General features: G+C 43.3%; 1 protein-coding gene across 5 annotated transcripts in view; it reads right to left on the reverse strand.

Moving 5' to 3' along the window:
- The window catches only part of HECW1 (HECT, C2 and WW domain containing E3 ubiquitin protein ligase 1), a 377,961-nt gene that overhangs the window by 181,372 nt on the left and 177,154 nt on the right, over positions 1-19,435 (reverse strand). For all 5 annotated transcript variants that reach the window (XM_069730190.1, XM_069730187.1, XM_069730186.1 and 2 more), the window contains one exon: positions 5,499-5,823. In XM_069730190.1, coding sequence (XP_069586291.1) covers positions 5,499-5,823 — 325 coding nt within the window. The remainder of the gene's footprint in view (positions 1-5,498; positions 5,824-19,435) is intronic.

Below are 19,435 nucleotides of genomic sequence, written 5' to 3' on the forward strand. Positions count from 1 at the left end.
CCACATTAAGCGTGCGCTAGCGTTGTGCCGTTATTTGAGTGACGGACCACGAACGCTGCTTGCAGCGTTCGCGGTCTGTTCCTCGCTAGAGCAGATCGGGGATCTGCGCTAGCGGGATCGGCTAACGCGATCCCTTTTGGGACATTGCCTTAGCGCAGTCCGTAGCGCTATGCGCTAAATGGACTGCCCTAACGCAATGTAACCCTAGCCTTAGAATCTAGTTCACCATTACAGCAAAATCATCTTGTAATAAACATTGCTAAAGCAAATTGATTAGCGTTGAATGAACATGCTCTGATAAAGTGTTATCCGAGTATCTTGAGTGTGCTCGAATAATATGTTCGAGTCCCCGCAACTGCAGGTTTTGCGGCTGTTAGTCAGCTGCAACACATGAGAGATTGCCTAACAAACGGGCAAACCCTGCAAATCATGCAGCTGCGGGAACTCGAATATATAAAACAACATTTATCACTTGCGCAAAGAAGAGGATATAAATGTATGATCGCCAGGAGTCGACTACTGGAATCTCCAATGATCCTAAGAAACTGCAGTCCACAAGTCTCCTTTGTGAATGGAGCAGTAGTGCGCATGAATGACCGCTGCGCCATCCACTTCTATGGAACTGATGAAGAATGTACAATAATACATGTACAATAATACCTCTTCATTCACACAGAGACCTTGATTACCCCACTTCTCATCAGTGCTTTCCAGCAATCTGTCCACCAGGAATCATATATTTATTATCTATCCTAAGGATCTCATTTATAGGACACCCCCTTTAAGTTTTCCTCTTGGATTCAGTATTGTTCTGTTCAGTAGTGTTGATGTAGATACTGAATATATGAGTCATATTTACAATATATACTATTTAACATCCGTATTTGATGCAAACCCTAACAAGTATTACATGTATAGAAGTAATCCCCTAATTCTCTTCTTTCTTCACTGCTCGCAATGAATGGTCATTTTTGGATGACTTTACTCCCAATTCGTTTGATTTACTCTCTGCCAGCCATAATGAAACTAAATTAATCTTTGTTGAGCTGAAGTTGCATGAAGATTGGTGAAAAGTCATGTCTTATGTCCTTGTCTGAACTCTTAGCCTTGAAATTAGTTTCAATTCTTTTAAAAGACTTCTAGAAAAGCAGCCGCTCCCGCAAACCTTGTTAGTTGATCACAGCGATGTGTTCCAAGTGGCACATCTGAAGCAACTGAATTTCCGCACAGCAAATGTTATTCTGTATTACTGTGATTAATGCAAATTATAGTATTTTTACTTTTGCAAATCAGACCCATATAATTAAAACAACATTAATTAACCTACATTATACTTATTAAGGCTCTAGGAAAAGTACTATGGAGAAAAAGATATGGAATAAAAGCGAACTGCATCAACATCAATGTGCAAAAGCATGTAATTACTACGGGGACTTACCCAACAAAGTATTAAAGGGATTTAGAGATTTAAAAAATTGAGTGAGACATTACCAATGCAGGAAATAGCGGCAACTGTTAAAAGAGGTATCAACCAAGCATGTCACATTGATGACCTACCTTTACATAAGTCATCAGTATCTGATTGATAGTGGGCCGACCAACGACACCAATCAGGGGTCCAACAATCGCCACATCCAAATGAACAGCAAACCTCCACTTAAAGCTGAGTTCAGATGGCCGTGAGAAAACTTGGGCCAGTCACATCCGCAAATTGGTTCACTCCGAGTGCAGCTTTGTGTGCTCATCTGAATACCAAGTGCAGGAGAAGCCAGCCATTTCTATTCATTATTCTTGTCCATAATTCTGCCCAAAATACTACATTCAGCTATTTTTGACACACGGACACTCGCTAGGACAGAAAAATGGGTCATCTGAACAGCCCATTAACTAACAAGGGTCAGGGTCCTATGCAATTTAGGGCACCTGCAGACGAGCATATCAAAAATCTTCTAAGTTTCATCCAGTAAACTCAGACAATTTCTTTCTACTCTTCATAAGATTTTCATCCATGTGCCATCCATGTATTATTTTTTACATCTGTATGACATCTGTGTGTTATCTGGGTACGATCCATTTTCATACAGATACATTAAAACCTGTACATGATCACTTACAGTTTCCTAGGTTTTTAATAGAAATGTATTGGTAAAAATTGGATCCCACTCTGATTGTCCGTGCGGGATCCATTTTTTTTTAAAATCAAACACATAGACTTGAATTGGTGAGTCTAACCCGAGACTCTGAGGAAAGTAGTGCATGATGCCATTTTTTTTTTAATTGAGAGAGATGGCAGCACAAACGTGATCATGCCTGTACTAAAAATCTATTCATCTACACAATCAAATCAAAAAGGTAGAGCTAACCAAGACTATAGAAGGCTTTTAGGCAACGTTCACACGTTCAGTATTTGGTCAGTATTTTACCTCAGTATTTGTAAGGCAAAACCAGGAGAGGAACAATCTGAGGAAAAGTATAATAGAAACAAGTCACCACTTCTGTATTTATCACCCACTCCTGTAAACTGATGTAAAATACTGTCCAAATACTAGATGTGTGAACATACATGACCTTACTCTTAGGACATAGGTTTTTTTCCTTAAAATTTCATTGGCTTACATTTCTATCTGGCATTTATGCTTTTTTGTAGGCAAAAAACACTACTTGTCATTTTACAGCCACTAAAAAGTGCTTTTTCCTGCACATTCAATGTGTATTTTTAATATACAGTATGCTATCACAGTATGGCATTATTTATTTATTTCTTTTTTTAATATATCATTTTTATTGCATTTTTTTTTACATAATAATAATAACTTCAATAAATGCAACATATTAGATTGATAACATTTTCGTCCAGTTAAACAAGAGTTTGACATATTTTCGGGATACTTATTGGATATCATTCAGTCAATTGGTACCAAGAGTCTTAGTTGGAAAAACACAAGGGAAACTGTTGTGAATTCTGTGGCAGAGCTCCCTCTTGTGGTCACAAGTGGTACTTCGGCTGATTCTCTCTGTGAGCTTCCGTTGGTGGAGGAAAGTGGTACTGCGGCTTCTGAGTTTCCTTCCTCAGGTGTAATGGTGAAGTCGTTAGGTGCTGCTCTATTTAACTCCACCTAGTGCTTTGATCCTGGCCTCCAGTCAATGTTCTAGTATTGGACCTGTCTCCTCCTGGATCGTTCCTGTGGCCTGCTGCTCTGCATAGCCAAGTTATTCTTTGCTATTTGTTTGCTGTTTTTTTCTGTCCAGCTTGTCTATTTGTTTTTTCCTGCTTGCTGGAAGCTCTGGGACGCAGAGGGTGTACCTCCGTGCCGTTAGTTCGGTACGGAGGGTCTTTTTGCCCCCTTTGCGTGGTTTTTGTAGGGTTTTGTGTTGACCGCAAAGTTACCTTTCCTATCCTCGCTCTGTTCAGAAAGTTGGGCCTCGCTTTGCTAAATCTATTTCATCTCTACGTTTGTCTTTTCATCTTAACTCACAGTCATTATATGTGGGGGCTGCCTTTTCCTTTGGGGATATTTCTCTGAGGCAAGGTAGGCTTTTTTTCTATCTTCAGGCTAGCTAGTTTCTCAGGCCGTGCCGAGTTGCATAGGGAGTGTTAGGCGCAATCCACGGCTGCCTTTAGTGTGGTTGGAGAGGATTAGGGATTGCGGTCAACAGAGTTCCCACGTCTCAGAGCTCGTTCTTGTTTTTTGGGTTATTGCCAGGTCACTGTATGTGCGCTGACCTCTATGTCCATTGTGGTACTGAATTACCTTTCATAACAGGAAACAATAAAATAAATCATCATAAAAGTCATCTTAAAAAGAGAAATAAGAGCATTCGTTCCATCACTTGTCAACTAGCCAAAATCTCTCACTTCTCAGTCAACTATCAATTCAGAGCAGGCCCAAATTGATCTTCCAGAATATACCACGCAGTCCATACAAAGAGTTGTATAATTTTCTTCTTCTCCTCCTTATTGCAGTATTTCCCAATAAATTGTTTCCACTTTAGTAGAAATGTACCTGCTTGTGATTCTTTATTTGTAATGGCATCACCCTGTTCAATCTTCATATAATACTTAAGTTGGGTTATCAGTTTAGGTATAAAGGGGAGGATGGTTTTAACGAGTGTTTAAGAATTAGTTTCTTCGATAGTAATACTATGGTATGTAAAAGTTTTGGAGGACCTTTGCAGACACTATTGTCTAACTCTGAGTCATCCCAGTAGTGTAGGAGAGCTATTTGAGGAGATATAAAGTGTGCTTGCTAAATTTGAGACTGATTATCAGAAAGAAGCAATATCTGGACAAAGGCAAATGCCATGATAAAGATCAGAATTAGGACCTGATGACCATTAGAAGTCCGCTGTTGTAATTCCCCATGCATAGCAATAAGTCTACAATGTATAAGCAACATAAGCAGCACTCATCATGCTATACTTTTTGGGGATGATCTGCTAAAACTGTCTGACAGCTGTTAACCATTTAGATGCCACTTTAATTTCTGATAGCAGAGTTTAAATGGCACGTTACCCGATGCACTGGCTCCTATCGGCCCACTGCACCAATAGATTAACATGGCAGATGGACATAGTCACGGACATTCTGGTATTAGTTGAAGCTGAGCCACATGCTGAGCTTGAAAAGAGACCATGGTTTTAACTATATACTGGAAAACTGTGATATTGTAGTATTTAGTATAAGTGATCGAACGATAACAAGTTCAAATCCCCTAAGGGTACCAAAAAAATAATACATTATTTTTTCTTAAAAATATTAAAAATATTCTTTCCGTAAAAGACTGGCCAGAGTAGCGTTTTTTAATCATCACTTTTCACTATAAAAATGCAATAAAAAGTGATCAACATGTCATATGTACCCTAAACAGGTATCAATAAAACAGTCAGCATGCCGTCACTACTACCTATGGAAAAATTAAAATGAAATGGATCGAACTTCTGATTTTTTTTTTTCCCGTGGCAATTTCTACCGTAAAATGAATACTGTAAAAATACAACCCCAAAAGGCATGGCGGAATTGCATTTTTTTTTTACAATTTTACTTTACTTGGAATATTTTTCCTAATTTTCAGTATATTTAATGTTACAATTCATTGTATCATTCAAAATTACAATTAATCCTGCAAAAAAAAAGCAAGCCCTCATACAGATAAGTCGAAGGAAAAATAAAAAAATAAATGTATGGATCAAGAGGAGAAAAAAAAAGACAAATGAATATTTCTATTGTGTTTTTGTGATTGCCGAAAATCTGTTTAAAAAGTTTTACTTTTGCGTTAAGTTTATGGACTAAAATATCAGCATTTTGACATCAAAAGACAGAATTCTGAATTTTTTCTCTAACTTTCCATTTTCAGAACCCAAAATGTCGATCCCATATATATTTTTTTTTTACAGGCGGAGGTCTGTTCCATACAGAATATGTAAAAGGTTTTATAACACAATATTTGAAACAAACTCAACATTTTAAATGCCATAAAATATTACAAACACACACTCACCGATTAAGTACATGCCAATCCAATCTCCAGCATCCACTTCCTCCTTGATATCCCAATATATAACCAGATCTTGGGAGTGCCCTATAGCGTAGTAGGAGCTGCTGACCATAAGAGTGGAGCGACTGTCCGAAGTGACCAGGTCAGTGTCACTTGTGGACCGTGGTATAGTTACTCCTTCATGTGGACTGTTCCTGATATCCATGTTATGAAACTGGTCAGGGTTGTAACTGTACCTCAGCGGTTCTTTGCATCGCCGCCTGTTTTGAGAGTTCCTCGATGGAGAAGCCATGGCAGCCAGGCCGAGGAACCTGTTTTGGTACAAATTCTGTAATACAAAATGTAAAAAGAAAATTGAGAACTTTAATACAGTAAATGTAAGCAAACATATTATTAGGCTACAACCAAATCTAGAAAAAAATACAACGAACTTCTGCATTGTGACTACCATATTGGTACTTGAAGTAATAGTTTTGACACTTTCTCCACTCTTAGACCTCATTCAGACGTCTGTTCTCTACATACATGTTCTATTCATGTTTTGTGCTGGCAAAACATATCATAATCTAAGTTTTTACATACGTTGTGTATGCAAATAAATAATGGAGACTTGTCCTTTTTTAATCCAAGTCATGTATCAGAATTACCCATACAAGTCTATGGGTCCATGAAAATTAATGACAACACTTGGAGAAAATCACGGCATGAGTGTGCAATCCGTGCACTGTCTGTGAATAAAATTGCTAGGGATAGAAGTTATGCATTTTTGTTTATTTATTAATTTTTGTTAAATGTGAAAAATCATTGATGAAACACTGATGGTAGAAAAATTCACACTGACTAAACACTGATGGAACTCGGACCTAAAACACTGATCAAACTCAAAATGTTTCATTTGGAGAGGAAATAATTTGCTGACCAATGATGATCTGACCTCTGGGACTTCCTGTGATCCCAAAATCAGGGTTCTTGATCCCTAGAGAACAATGCTCTACAGCTCTATGCTAAATGGAGAGGAGGTGTGTATACTTGGCTTCCCATTCTTTAATTTTCAATTTCATTGCCAGAAATAGCCAAATACAGGACTTGACTTTCTCCAGTAGTACCATAGACAATGATTGGCATGGAGGCCTCTTACTGAATTCAAGACAAGAAAGCACAGCATAAATCGTGGGGTCCTAAAGCCCAATCTTGGGATTGCTGAACAAGTAACCAATGGTCAAACCACAATTGATCAATAAGTTAACTTGTGATTTGGGGAATAACCCTGCAAATCAATTTAATTAACAAATGAATCACTTCTGAATCATAAAAATATTTATCTAGATGTTTTTTAAGTTCTGTATTTTTCGCACGATAAGACGCACTTTTTTCCTCCAAAATTATGGAGGAAAATGGGGGGTGCGTCTTACAGTCCGGATGTACCGGCTCTGGCTGTGGTGTTGTGGGGGAGTGGCTGCTGCAGCTAACTCCTTTGCCCGCTGCTTAAGAGAAATGAATATTCACTGCATTCCATGGCCATGGACGTGGAGGGCAGTGAATATTCATTTCGTTTTAATAGAATCTTGGTATGATTGGCCCCCATCCCGGTCCTGGGATGCATGGCCCCATCCTTATGATTGGCCCCCACCCTCATCCTAGAATGCATGGCCCCATGAGAAAACATAAAAAAAACCCAAAACATTAACCCTGCTGTTCTGTTCGGTCTGGGGAGACCTATTTTGAACTTTGGTATTTTTTGGGGTGTTCAAGATGCGGTTCTGAAACTTGTGGTTGATTGACTTAAATGAGGATGGGTCGGTCGGCCACGGGTTTCAGAGCCGCATCTTGAATATTTTAAAGAATATTGAAGTTCAAAGTCGGTCATTTTTGACCAACAGAACAGCAGGGTTAAACTTACCTTCCCGGCACTCCCTCGCAGCATTTTGTTCTGATGCCAGCGGCTGCTTCATGTTTGTAAGCAGCGCATGGCAATGATGTCATGCGCTGCTTGCTAGCCGAAGGGCAGCTGCCGGAATACTCACTGCGCTGCATGCTGGGACTGTGTGCGCAGATAGCACTGAGTATTCATTGCTCTTCAGTAGCACGCACAATGTCAGCCGGAGCCTTCATGCAGCTGCCAGGTGGCCATGTGTGCCGCAACTTAAGAGAAATGAATATTCACCTCTCTTGGCAGTTTTTACAGTGCTGGCAGTGGCAGGTTGCAAGCAATGTATGAAGCCACAACATCTCAGCTCAGTACACCATGTAGTGGCCGTTCCTGGGTACTGCAGCTCCTCTTCCATTCAGTTCAATAGAAGCTGAGAGGCAGTACCAGGAAACAGCCACTATGGACTGCACACTGTTTTTTTCCAGCTGCTGGCAAAGCTCATAGCAGCAGGTATCAACTGTGATGTGATGACCTTTCCTAAGTTTAGGCAATCAAAATTTAATGTCTTATATAGACATCCATATTTTTGTGCAAAAAAAAAGTTGGACTTTGTTTAAATGCACATGATGTATTATAATGTCTAATAATACATCAATGTCTAATGCCATTTACTACTGAATTTGGACATATTTACTTATATTTTGTTCTTATATCATGTAACTTTAGTCCAAGTTAAAGGATTATTCCCCCCCAAAATCAAGTTATCCCCTATGCATGGGATAGGGAGTAGCTTCCTGTTCACTGGGGCAAAGGCTGCTGAGACCCCCAGCGATCCTGAGATCGGTGCTTTACAACCCTGAGAACAGGACTCTGCAGCCATGATCTAGATGGAATAGAAATGCGCATGTGCGGCCTCCATATCATTTGTTGTCTATGGGACTAGCCCAGGGCTGCACTCTGGACATGGCTGCAGGATGCATAGGGGATAAGTCTCGTGATGTCACTGTAGCCAAAAACACATATCTGCTGAGTGCAAATGATAAGAAATAGACAATGCAATACCTAGGATTTACACAACACATTGGTTATTTGTATCACCATTGACATGTGTGTTTGTTGTTTCCATATTTTATATAATTTGTCAGAAATGTTCTTTAGAAGAATAATTTTTGCTTTAGCTGGGGGGAAAGGATGGTGAAAAAACAGATACAGTGCGTGGTGTGAAATACAGAATCTCTTTATGTGAATTACGAAGCATGATGATAAATTATAGCTCAATGTGGGATCAAAAGTCCTTCCCCTGAGAGAATATATTCCATGCAGCGCACTGTCAGACATCGGAGTCCTGCTCTCTGGTCACAGGCCGCAGATACTAAATAAATAACAGCACTTTCGCTGAGCAAAATGCTATCGCTGGTTTTCTGTCTGAACATCACAGATAAAGGACTTAAGGCACATTTGTAACATTTCTTTTGGCTAAATAATTTTAGAATTTGACCGAACCCTTCAAGGACACTGGCCCTTTTAGCCTCCAGTACCAGAATATTTGTTTTATTTTTTGCAGGATGAGCTGCATTTTATGCAGGTATATTTTTTTTGTATGCTTACATTACTGTTTCATTTATATTCATTTTTATTTAGGCAAAAAGGCAGTCATTTTTTTTTTTGTCGCACACACCAAATGTTATTATAACTATAGGGTCCAAGTTATTACCAAATATATGCATAATATTTTTTTACATTGCTTTTTGCTAATATTATATGCTTCTTTTATTATACATTTGGTACACTGATTTCCATTCAGTTGCCTTGCAGTAGAAATAAATCCTAAGACCCTTCACACCATCTGGGCCATGACTTGAGTTGGGTTTTCAAATTGTTACAATATTCATTAAAATTCTGAGAATTATTAGCTATTATATGCACATTGTACAGATGAAACTACTAACTTATTTGTTATACTTAGCATACAACAGTGATAACCAGTAGTGGTGAACAGTAGATTGCAATTTACTATTCAAATTCAGAGTGAGGGCTAGCTCATCTTGAAGTTAGGCCACCAGGATGGATTCTTGCTGTGAAATTGCTTTTTTATAAGTCGGTTTTAGAGCTCCTGTCACCACTCTCTTACAGTGAAGAGCTTACTGTCAAACATTATACCAATTTATAGGGTTTGACAAACAGTATGATCTTGTGTGAGTCTCACACAATTCTTGACAGCTAATATGCACGGAATAGGTAAGAAACAGAACAGTCAGCAATAAAGAAGGAATAGTTACCAACTGTGGGTACTACCACTGTAAGGCTACATATACATGTTTAACATTTATTCAGTGTTAGGGGTCGAGTTCCCGCTTCTGCACAGGGGGAATCTCGAGCCACCTCCGCTGCGGTCTCCCATTCTTATCCAGCCGCAGTGGAGTCTGCTCAGCAAAGACGTCGGTCACAGCGTCTTGCTCATTCTCACTCTGTTCTGAGAGTTACTGCTGCTTCTCCAGTCTCTGCCATTAAAGTCAGTGCTGGTCAGCAGCGAGCGGACTTCTCTGGGACTAAGTCCTTGTCTGCACGTACTGAGCATGCCCAGGGTAAGATCTCCCGTTGGAGATCGAGGGTCATGTGCTCAGGCTCTGCAGCACATTCCATTGGTCCTCTTGGCAGGTCTTGGAAGGGCAAAAGTGCTGTAGCCACTTCCTGTGCTGCAGGTATATAAACTGCGCATGACCGCACGGCCATGCGCTAGTATTGTCTTATAATGATATATGTGTGTGTGTAGATGGATGTATGTCGATGGATGAAAGCTCCTAAGTATCCCTCCCTAGAGTTGTTGTCTGCTCGCGGATGTTGGTAGCTATCTAGCACCCGACTAATCATCTGCACGATACACACAACGTCCTCTTGCTGTGTCCGCCTGTACGGCGCCTTGTGCTTTCCATACCCAAACCTGGGTGGTTGGTGGCGTCTGTCTGTGCGGCATTGCTCGCACTCCTGTGCATTTATATATTTCTATTTAGTTTACTTTCTCGCCCAGTAGCGGTGTAGTGCCAGCAAGGGTCTAATCGGACTTCAATCCCGGCTGGGGTTAAGTACGCTGACTACTTGCTCGCGCTTTAGGTGCGGTACCGCGGTCCTGTTACTTAACAGGATTGCTTCTTTCACGCTGGGTGAGGTTTAACCCACGTGTGTATTCTTTAGTGTACCGCCATATAGTCTGCAATTTGCTAGCAGCAGGTTTTCACCTGCACGGTGGACCCCGGACTGCGAACGCATCTATATCATCTGTCTTGGTGCGTTCCGCCAGTCCTAACAGAATACTAGCGCCAGGGTCTGGCTAGTAAAATGGCGGACGACCAGCGTTTACAGAGGTACATCCAGCAGCTGGAGGGAAGGTTGGCGGCTCTTGAGCGTACAACCTCAGCTGTGGATGTCACTGCTGTAGCTGTTCAGGCTGCAAGTGTAGCCGCAGCCAGTTTGTCCGCTGCCACCCCTGCTCCGACTTTATCCCGTCTCCCGCTTCCTGACAAGTTTGCTGGCGACAGTAAACATTGTCGCGGATTCGTGAGCCAGTGCTCTATACATCTTGAGCTCCTGGCGTCACGTTTTCCTACGGAGCGGGCGAGAGTGGGATTTATCCTATCTCTCTTGTCGGGCAGGGCGTTGGAGTGGGCAACGCCACTCTGGGAGCGAGATGATCGTGTGGTACAGAGTGCTCCTCTCTTCTTGGACACTCTGAAGCAGGTCTTTTTAGGGCCTCGGGTTACCCACGATACCGCTCTCCAATTGTTGTCTATTACACAGGGTACGTCCGTGGTCAGCCAGTTTGCCATCCAGTTCCGGACTCTAGCTTCAGAGTTAGACTGGCCAGACAAAGTTCTTATTCCGGTGTTCTGGAGGGGACTGGCAGACCATGTGAAGGACGCCTTGGCCACCAGGGAGATACCGGCCACACTGGAGGAACTTATTTCTGTGTCTACCCGCATCGACCTCCGTTTTCACGAGCGGAGGTTGGAGCGGACCCAGTGTAGGCAGAGGTTTCGGCTGGCTCCAACTTTCGCCAGACCTCTGGAATCCCCTGTCTTGGCGTCAGATTCCCATGAGGCCATGGAGGTTTCTCGAGCGGGACCTAAATCTCTAGCCGCTCGAGTACCCGTGGTTTGTAATAACTGTCAACAACATGGACATTACGCCAATAAATGTCCGCGGCGGTCGGGAAACGATCGCGTCTAGTAACCATTGGGGGAGGTTCACTAGACACAGCTGCATTCTCCTCCAAACTGTCCTTTAAAGGGACAATCCTGTTAGGCTCCTCTACTCTAACAGTCGAGCTTTGTGTGGATTCTGGAGCAGAGGGAAACTTCATGTCCTCTGCTTTTGCTACACGTCATGCTATACCACTAGTCATGCTCGCCAAACCAGTAACGGTTAGAGTTGTGAATGGGGCGACACTCCCACTGCAAATCACACACCAGACAGTTCCGTTCTCGCTGTCCATATCTCCTTCCCACCAGGAGATTATTTCCCTTCTTGTCCTTCCTGAGGGAATGGATGAGATTTTGCTGGGAATACCCTGGCTCCGTTTCCACTCCCCACATATTGAGTGGTCCTCAGGGAGAATATTGGGTTGGAGTAAGTCTTGTTTGGGCAGGTGTGTGAGTGAGTGTGTACAGGTCTCTACTACCGAGGTACCCGCAGATCTTTCATCACTTCCCAGATATTATTGGTGTTATGCAGACGTGTTCTCTAAAAAGGCTGCTGAGACTCTACCGCCTCATCGCCCTTACGACTGTCCTATCGACCTCTTGCCTGGAGCCGAACCTCCTCGGGGAAGGGTATATCCCCTCTCTCTCCCTGAGACGGAGGCTATGTCTCAATACATTCAGGAGAATTTGGCTAGAGGGTTTATAAGGAAGTCAGTGTCTCCGGCAGGGGCGGGATTCTTCTTCGTGCAGAAGAACGGGGAGTTACGTCCTTGCATCGATTACAGGGGTCTCAATGCTATCACTATTAAGAACAAATACCCGTTGCCCCTTATATCGGAGCTCTTTGACAGATTAAGGGGAGCTAAAATATTCACCAAATTAGATCTGCGGGGTGCCTACAATCTGATTCGCATCCGTGAGGGGGACGAATGGAAAACGGCTTTCAATACCAGGGATGGGCACTATGAGTACCTGGTGATGCCTTTCGGGCTCTAATGCCCCAGCCGTTTTTCAGGACTTTGTCAACGATATCTTCCGGGATATGCTTTCTACCTCGGTCGTAGTCTATCTGGATGATATTCTCATCTTCTCTCCAGATATTGACTCCCACCGGAGGGATGTTGGCAGAGTCTTCGAACTCTTACGGGCGAATTCCTTATATGCAAAGTTGGAGAAGTGTGTGTTTGAGCAGGAGTCCTTGCCTTTCCTGGGCTATATCATCTCGGCCCAGGGATTGGCTATGGATCCTGCCAAACTACAAGCAGTGTTGGACTGGCAGGAACCCCATTCTCTTAAAGCGGTGCAGCGCTTTATGGGGTTCATAAATTACTATCGTCAGTTCATTCCCCACTTCTCAACTTTGGTAGCTCCCTTGGTATCCCTCACCAAGAAGGGAGCGAATCCCAAATCGTGGTCCGAAGGGGTCTCCAAGGCCTTCACTTCTATAAAGTCCCATTTTGCTAGCGCTCCTATCTTACATCGTCCCGATGTGGGTAAGCCATTCCTTTTGGAGGTGGATGCCTCATCCGTTGGTGCTGGAGCAGTCCTCTATCAAAAGGATGCTCAGGGTCGGAAGCACCCATGCTTCTTTTTCTCTAAGACCTTCACACCAGCGGAAAGAAATTACTCCATCGGGGATAGGGAGTTGCTGGCAATGAAGTTGGCCTTTTCGGAGTGGAGACATCTCTTGGAGGGTGCTCGGTTCCCATTCCAAGTTTTCACGGATCACAAGAATTTGGTCTATTTACAAACAGCCCAGCGGCTGAATTCTCGTCAGGCCAGATGGTCCTTGTTTTTCTCCCGGTTCCACTTTACCCTACATTATCTCGCCGGGGAGAAGAACATTCGTGCTGACGCTCTCTCTCGCTCCTTCGTGTCAGCTGAGGAGGAGGAGGACGAGCCTCGGCTCATTGTCCCTTCGGAGAGTCTGAGAACTGTAGCTCCGGTTTCGCTAGAGTCTGTGCCCCCGGGCAAGACTTTTGTTCCCATTAATTTGCGTCCGGAGGTTCTCTCTTGGGTTCATTCGTCCAGAGTGGGTGGACACTTTGGGGCAAAAAGGACATCTGAGTTACTGGCGAGAATGTACTGGTGGCCACATATGGTTCATGACGTCGGAGACTACGTTCAGGCATGTGTCTCTTGTGCCAAGAATAAGTCTTCCCGACAACGGCCAGCTGGTTTGTTATACCCTCTGCCGGTGGCAGACAGGCCCTGGGAGATGGTCGGGATGGATTTTGTTGTGGGTCTGCCCAAGTCTCGTGGCTGTACCATTATTTGGGTAATCACCGACCATTTTTCTAAAATGGTGCATTTGGTGCCGCTTCCCCGGTTACCTTCTGCACGGGCCTTGGCAGCGTTGTTTGTCAAACACATCTTTCGTCTTCACGGTATGCCAGACAAAATTGTCCATGACCGAGGTCCCCAGTTTGCGTCTCGGTTCTGGAGAGAGCTTTGTCGTCTTCTCAGTATCGAGTTGAATCTCTCTTCGGCTTATCATCCCGAGACGAATGGGTTGGTAGACAGAGCCAACCAGACCTTGGTCACATATCTGCGACATTTTGTTTCTGCTAAGCAGGATGACTGGGCATCTTTGCTACCGTGGGTGGAGTTTGCTCTTAACAATGCTGTCGCTGATTCCACTGGACAGACTCCATTCCTCCTTAACTATGGTCAGCATCCGCGGGTACCTGTGCCCATGCCCGTGTCTTCCGCCGATTCCAGGGTGGCAGACTGGGCTGTGGAGGCACAGGACATTTGGGATCGCACTCAGGATGCCATTCGGGCTTCCAAGGAGAGAATGAGGTCCTCCGCCGATGCACATCGGCGCCCCGCTCCAACTTTTGCTCCTGGCGATTTGGTGTGGCTCTCCGCCCGTAATATCAGGTTGCGAGTAGAGTCTACCAAGTTTGCACCTCGCTACTTAGGTCCTTTTAAGGTCCTCGAACGGGTTAATCCTGTGGTTTACCGCCTGGCCCTTCCTCCACGCCTTGGTATCACTGACACCTTTTATGTGTCCCTCCTTAAGCCCGTCTACATGTCCCGGTTTTCTGAGTTCTCTACTGGGACGTCGGGTTCGTCTATGGACGATTATGAGGTGAACGCTATCCTGGGCTTCAAGCTGGTTCATGGCAAAAAATTTTATTTGGTGGACTGGAAGGGCTGCGGTCCTGAGGATAGATCCTGGGAGCCTGCTGAGCACATCCGGGCTCCGCAGCTCATTGCTGCCTTCGAACGTAGCGAGGCCCAGGGAGGGGGGGTAATGTTAGGGGTCGAGTTCCCGCTTCTGCACAGGGGGAATCTCGAGCCACCTCCGCTGCGGTCTCCCATTCTTATCCAGCCGCAGTGGAGTCTGCTCAGCAAAGACGTCGGTCCCAGCGTCTTGCTCATTCTCACTCTGTTCTGAGAGTTACTGCTGCTTCTCCAGTCTCTGCCATTAAAGTCAGTGCTGGTCAGCAGCGAGCGGACTTCTCTGGGACTAAGTCCTTGTCTGCACGTACTGAGCATGCCCAGGGTAAGATCTCCCGTTGGAGATCGAGGGTCATGTGCTCAGGCTCTGCAGCACATTCCATTGGTCCTCTTGGCAGGTCTTGGAAGGGCAAAAGTGCTGTAGCCACTTCCTGTGCTGCAGCTATATAAACTGCGCATGACCGCACGGCCATGCGCTAGTATTGTCTTATAATGATATATGTGTGTGTGTAGATGGATGTATGTCGATGGATGAAAGCTCCTAAGTATCCCTCCCTAGAGTTGTTGTCTGCTCGCGGATGTTGGTAGCTATCTAGCGCCCGAATAATCATCTTCACGATACACACATTACAGCGTCCTCTTGCTGTGTCCGCCTGTACGGCGCCTTGTGCTTGCCTTGCGCTTTCCATACCCAAACCTGGGTGGTTGGTGGCGTCTGTCTGTGTGGCATTGCTCGCACTCCTGTGCATTTATATATTTCTATTTAGTTTCCTTTCTCGCCCAGTAGCGGTGTAGTGCCAGCAAGGGTCTAATCGGACTTCAATCCCGGCTGGGGTTAAGTACGCTGACTACTTGCTCGTGCTTTAGGTGCGGTACCGCGGTCCTGTTACTTAACAGGATTGCTTCTTTCACGCTGGGTGAGGTTTAACCCACGCGTGTATTCTTTAGTGTACCGCCATATAGTCTGCAATTTGCTAGCAGCAGGTTTTCACCTGCACGGTGGACCCCGGACTGCGAGCGCATCTATATCATCTGTCTTGGTGCGTTCTGCCAGTCCTAACATTCAGTATTTTACATTAGCATTTGTAATCCAAAACCCGGAGTGGGTGAAAAATACAGAAGTGGTGGTGTATTTCTATTACACTCCTGGTTTTGGCTTACAAATCCTGAGGTAAAATCTAACCAAATACTGAACGTGTGAGCGTGGCCTAATGAGGGTGCCAAAACTTTTGCAGAATTAAATATTGCTGTCAGACCTACAAAGACCTTGACAAAGCCCAAACACACATTTATGAGTCAAATAGGTGCTTCTAATACCATTTTAATCAGTTATACAATAGATCTCAGTGTTTAGAGCTTCTGTATAGCTGACGACATTTCTGAGTACATTCAAGCCTCACCCAATGTCTTCTAGGAACATACCCACCCCTGATGGTAATGGTTTGATTCACACCCAGAAATACCTAGGTTTTGATGGAGTTTACATAAATTTCATCCCTTTTAGCCCAGAGAAATTCAAAGCACTTGGTGACTATGGAGTATGTTATAAACCGAGTCTTAAGAGCTCATACATCTTAGATGTAGGATAAATGTTAGTTCAACCTTTAACTCTCTTCCCCAGCTCTTCCATATACATAATTGTTTGTTGCACCCAAGCGTAAATGCACTTTCAATAGAGAAAGTGTCTCTACGTAAGGGAACAGTCAGGTGGTTGTATAACTTGGACAATGATCGCAACGCAATACTCTGACCTACCAGCGCTTCTCCCAACCCGATCATAACATCTGCATAGAAATACATGCCTAAATACTCGGATTGGGAAGCATTGCGTTGTGATCCTCGTCAGAGTTAGATAGTGATCTATTCCCGTTGAGACTGATACATTTGGTCAACTTTAGTATAATGTGTATTAGCCAGGTACCTTTCCATGACTCTTGTAGAACGCCAGAAAATCAGTGAAAGTAACAATTACAGTTGTGTGAAAAAGTGTTTGCCACTTCCAGATTTCCTATTCTTTTGCAAGTTTGTCACAATGAAATGCTTCAGATCACCAAATAAATTTAAATATTAGATAATGATAACAAAAGTAAACACAAAATGCAGTTTTAAATGAAGGTCTTTATTATTAAGTGGAAAAGAAATCCAAACCTACAGGCCCTGTGTGAAAAAGTGATTGCCCCCTCTTTAAAATATAAATTAGCTGTGGTTTATCACATCTTTGGAAAGCTAAGTTCAAATTCCCTAGTCACATCCAGGACTCATTACTGCCACAACTGTTCTAAATCAAGAAATCACTTAAATAGGACCTGACTGACCCTTAAAAGCTAGACATCATGATGCAATCCTAAGAATTTCTGGAACAAATAAGAAATAAAGTAATTAAGATGCATCAGTCTGGAAAAGGTTATAAAGCCATTTCTAAAACTTTGGGACTCCAGCAAACCCCAGTGAGAATCATTATACACAAATGGCAAAACGATGGAACAGTGGTGAACCTTCCGAGGAGTGGCTGACTCACCAAAATTACCCCAAAAGCGCAGCGACGACTTGTGTAAAAGGTCACAAAAGACTCCACAATGGCATCTAAAGAACTGCAGGCCTCATTTGCCTAGTTAAGGTCAGTGTTCATTACTCCACCATAAGAAAGTGACTGGGCAAAAATGGCCTCCATGGCAGAGTTCAAAGACGAAAACCACTGCTGAGCAATAAGAACATAAAGGCTCATCTCAATTTTGCTAGAAAACATCTTGATGATCCCCAAGACTTTTGAGAGAATACTCTGTGGACTGACAAGACAAAAGTTGAACTTTTTGGAAGGTATATGTCCCATTACAAAATGAGGAAAAGGTGTATACTCCAGCTTCTAAAATCTTGAAATTCTTTATTGGTGCATATAAATATAGCGTGATTAAAATCCTTGCTGAAAGGTGGATGCAGCCTTATTTTTCTATATATTTATATGTCCCATTACATCTGATGTAGAAGTAACACAGCATTTCAGAAAAGGAACACCATACCAAGAGTTAAATATGGTGATAATAGTGTGATGGTCTGTGGCTGTTTTGCTGCTTCAGGACCTGGAAGACTTGCTGTGATAAATGGAACCATGAATTCTGCTGTCTACCAAAAAATCCTGAAGGAGAATGTCCAGCCATCTGATCGTGACCTCAGGCTGAAGAGCGCAAAGGTTATACAGCAGGACAATGATCCAAAATACACCAGCAAGTACACCTCAGAATGGCTTAAGAAAAACAAAATTAAGACTTTGGAGTGGCCTAGTCAAAGTCCTGACCTTCGTTCAATTCAGATGCTGTGGCATGACCTTAAAAAGGTTTTCATGCCCGGAAACCCTCCAATGTAGCTGAATTGCAACAATTCTGCAAACATGAGTCAGCCAAAATTCCTTCACAGGGTTTTAAAAGACTCATTGACAGTTATCGCAAACACTTAATTGCAGTTGTTGCTGTGGCTCAACCAGATATTAGGTTTAGGGGTGTCACAGAATCACTGGCAGGGTGGTAGAAGGGAGATATGTGTCACTGCACTTAACGGCATCAGTGATATGAAACAAGAACATTTTTCTCCAGCACACGTGTTGTGAGGTTTACATTGCAAAGAGCAGGTGGGAGAAGGTCCACTTTATCTTCCCTGGCAGACCTGCCAGGACTTGCGTGAGGTCACGATCATGCGATCAATCACATGATCGGAAAACACAGGCTTAGGTTAATGCAGCTAATGTTATATGACTGTATATTTGTTCTTTCCAGCTAAAATTAATAAGTCAAGGATATTGTAACATAGTAACATAGTAACATAGTTAGTAAGGCCGAAAAAAGACATTTGTCCATCCAGTTCAGCCTATATTCCATCATAATAAATACCCAGATCTACGTCCTTCTACAGAACCTAATAATTGTATGATACAATATTGTTCTGCTCCAGGAAGACATCAAGGCCTCTCTTGAACCCCTCGACTGAGTTCGCCATCACCACCTCCTCAGGCAAGCAATTCCAGATTCTCACTGCCCTAACAGTAAAGAATCCTCTTCTATGTTGGTGGAAAAACCTTCTCTCCTCCAGACGCAAAGAATGCCCCCTTGTGCCCGTCACCTTCCTTGGTATAAACAGATCCTCAGCGAGATATTTGTATTGTCCCCTTATATACTTATACATGGTTATTAGATCGCCCCTCAGTCGTCTTTTTTCTAGACTAAATAATCCTAATTTCGCTAATCTATCTGGGTATTGTAGTTCTCCCATCCCCTTTATTAATTTTGTTGCCCTCCTTTGTACTCTCTCTAGTTCCATTATATCCTTCCTGAGCACCGGTGCCCAAAACTGGACACAGTACTCCATGTGCGGTCTAACTAGGGATTTGTACAGAGGCAGTATAATGCTCTCATCATGTGTATCCAGACCTCTTTTAATGCACCCCATGATCCTGTTTGCCTTGGCAGCTGCTGCCTGGCACTGGCTGCTCCAGGTAAGTTTATCATTAACTAGGATCCCCAAGTCCTTCTCCCTGCCAGATTTACCCAGTGGTTTCCCGTTCAGTGTGTAATGGTGATATTGATTCCCTCTTCCCATGTGTATAACCTTACATTTATCATTGTTAAACCTCATCTGCCACCTTTCAGCCCAAGTTTCCAACTTATCCAGATCCATCTGTAGCAGAATACTATCTTCTC

This window comes from Ranitomeya imitator, chromosome 6, assembly GCF_032444005.1.
Source record: "Ranitomeya imitator isolate aRanImi1 chromosome 6, aRanImi1.pri, whole genome shotgun sequence".
NCBI lineage: Eukaryota > Metazoa > Chordata > Amphibia > Anura > Dendrobatidae > Ranitomeya > Ranitomeya imitator.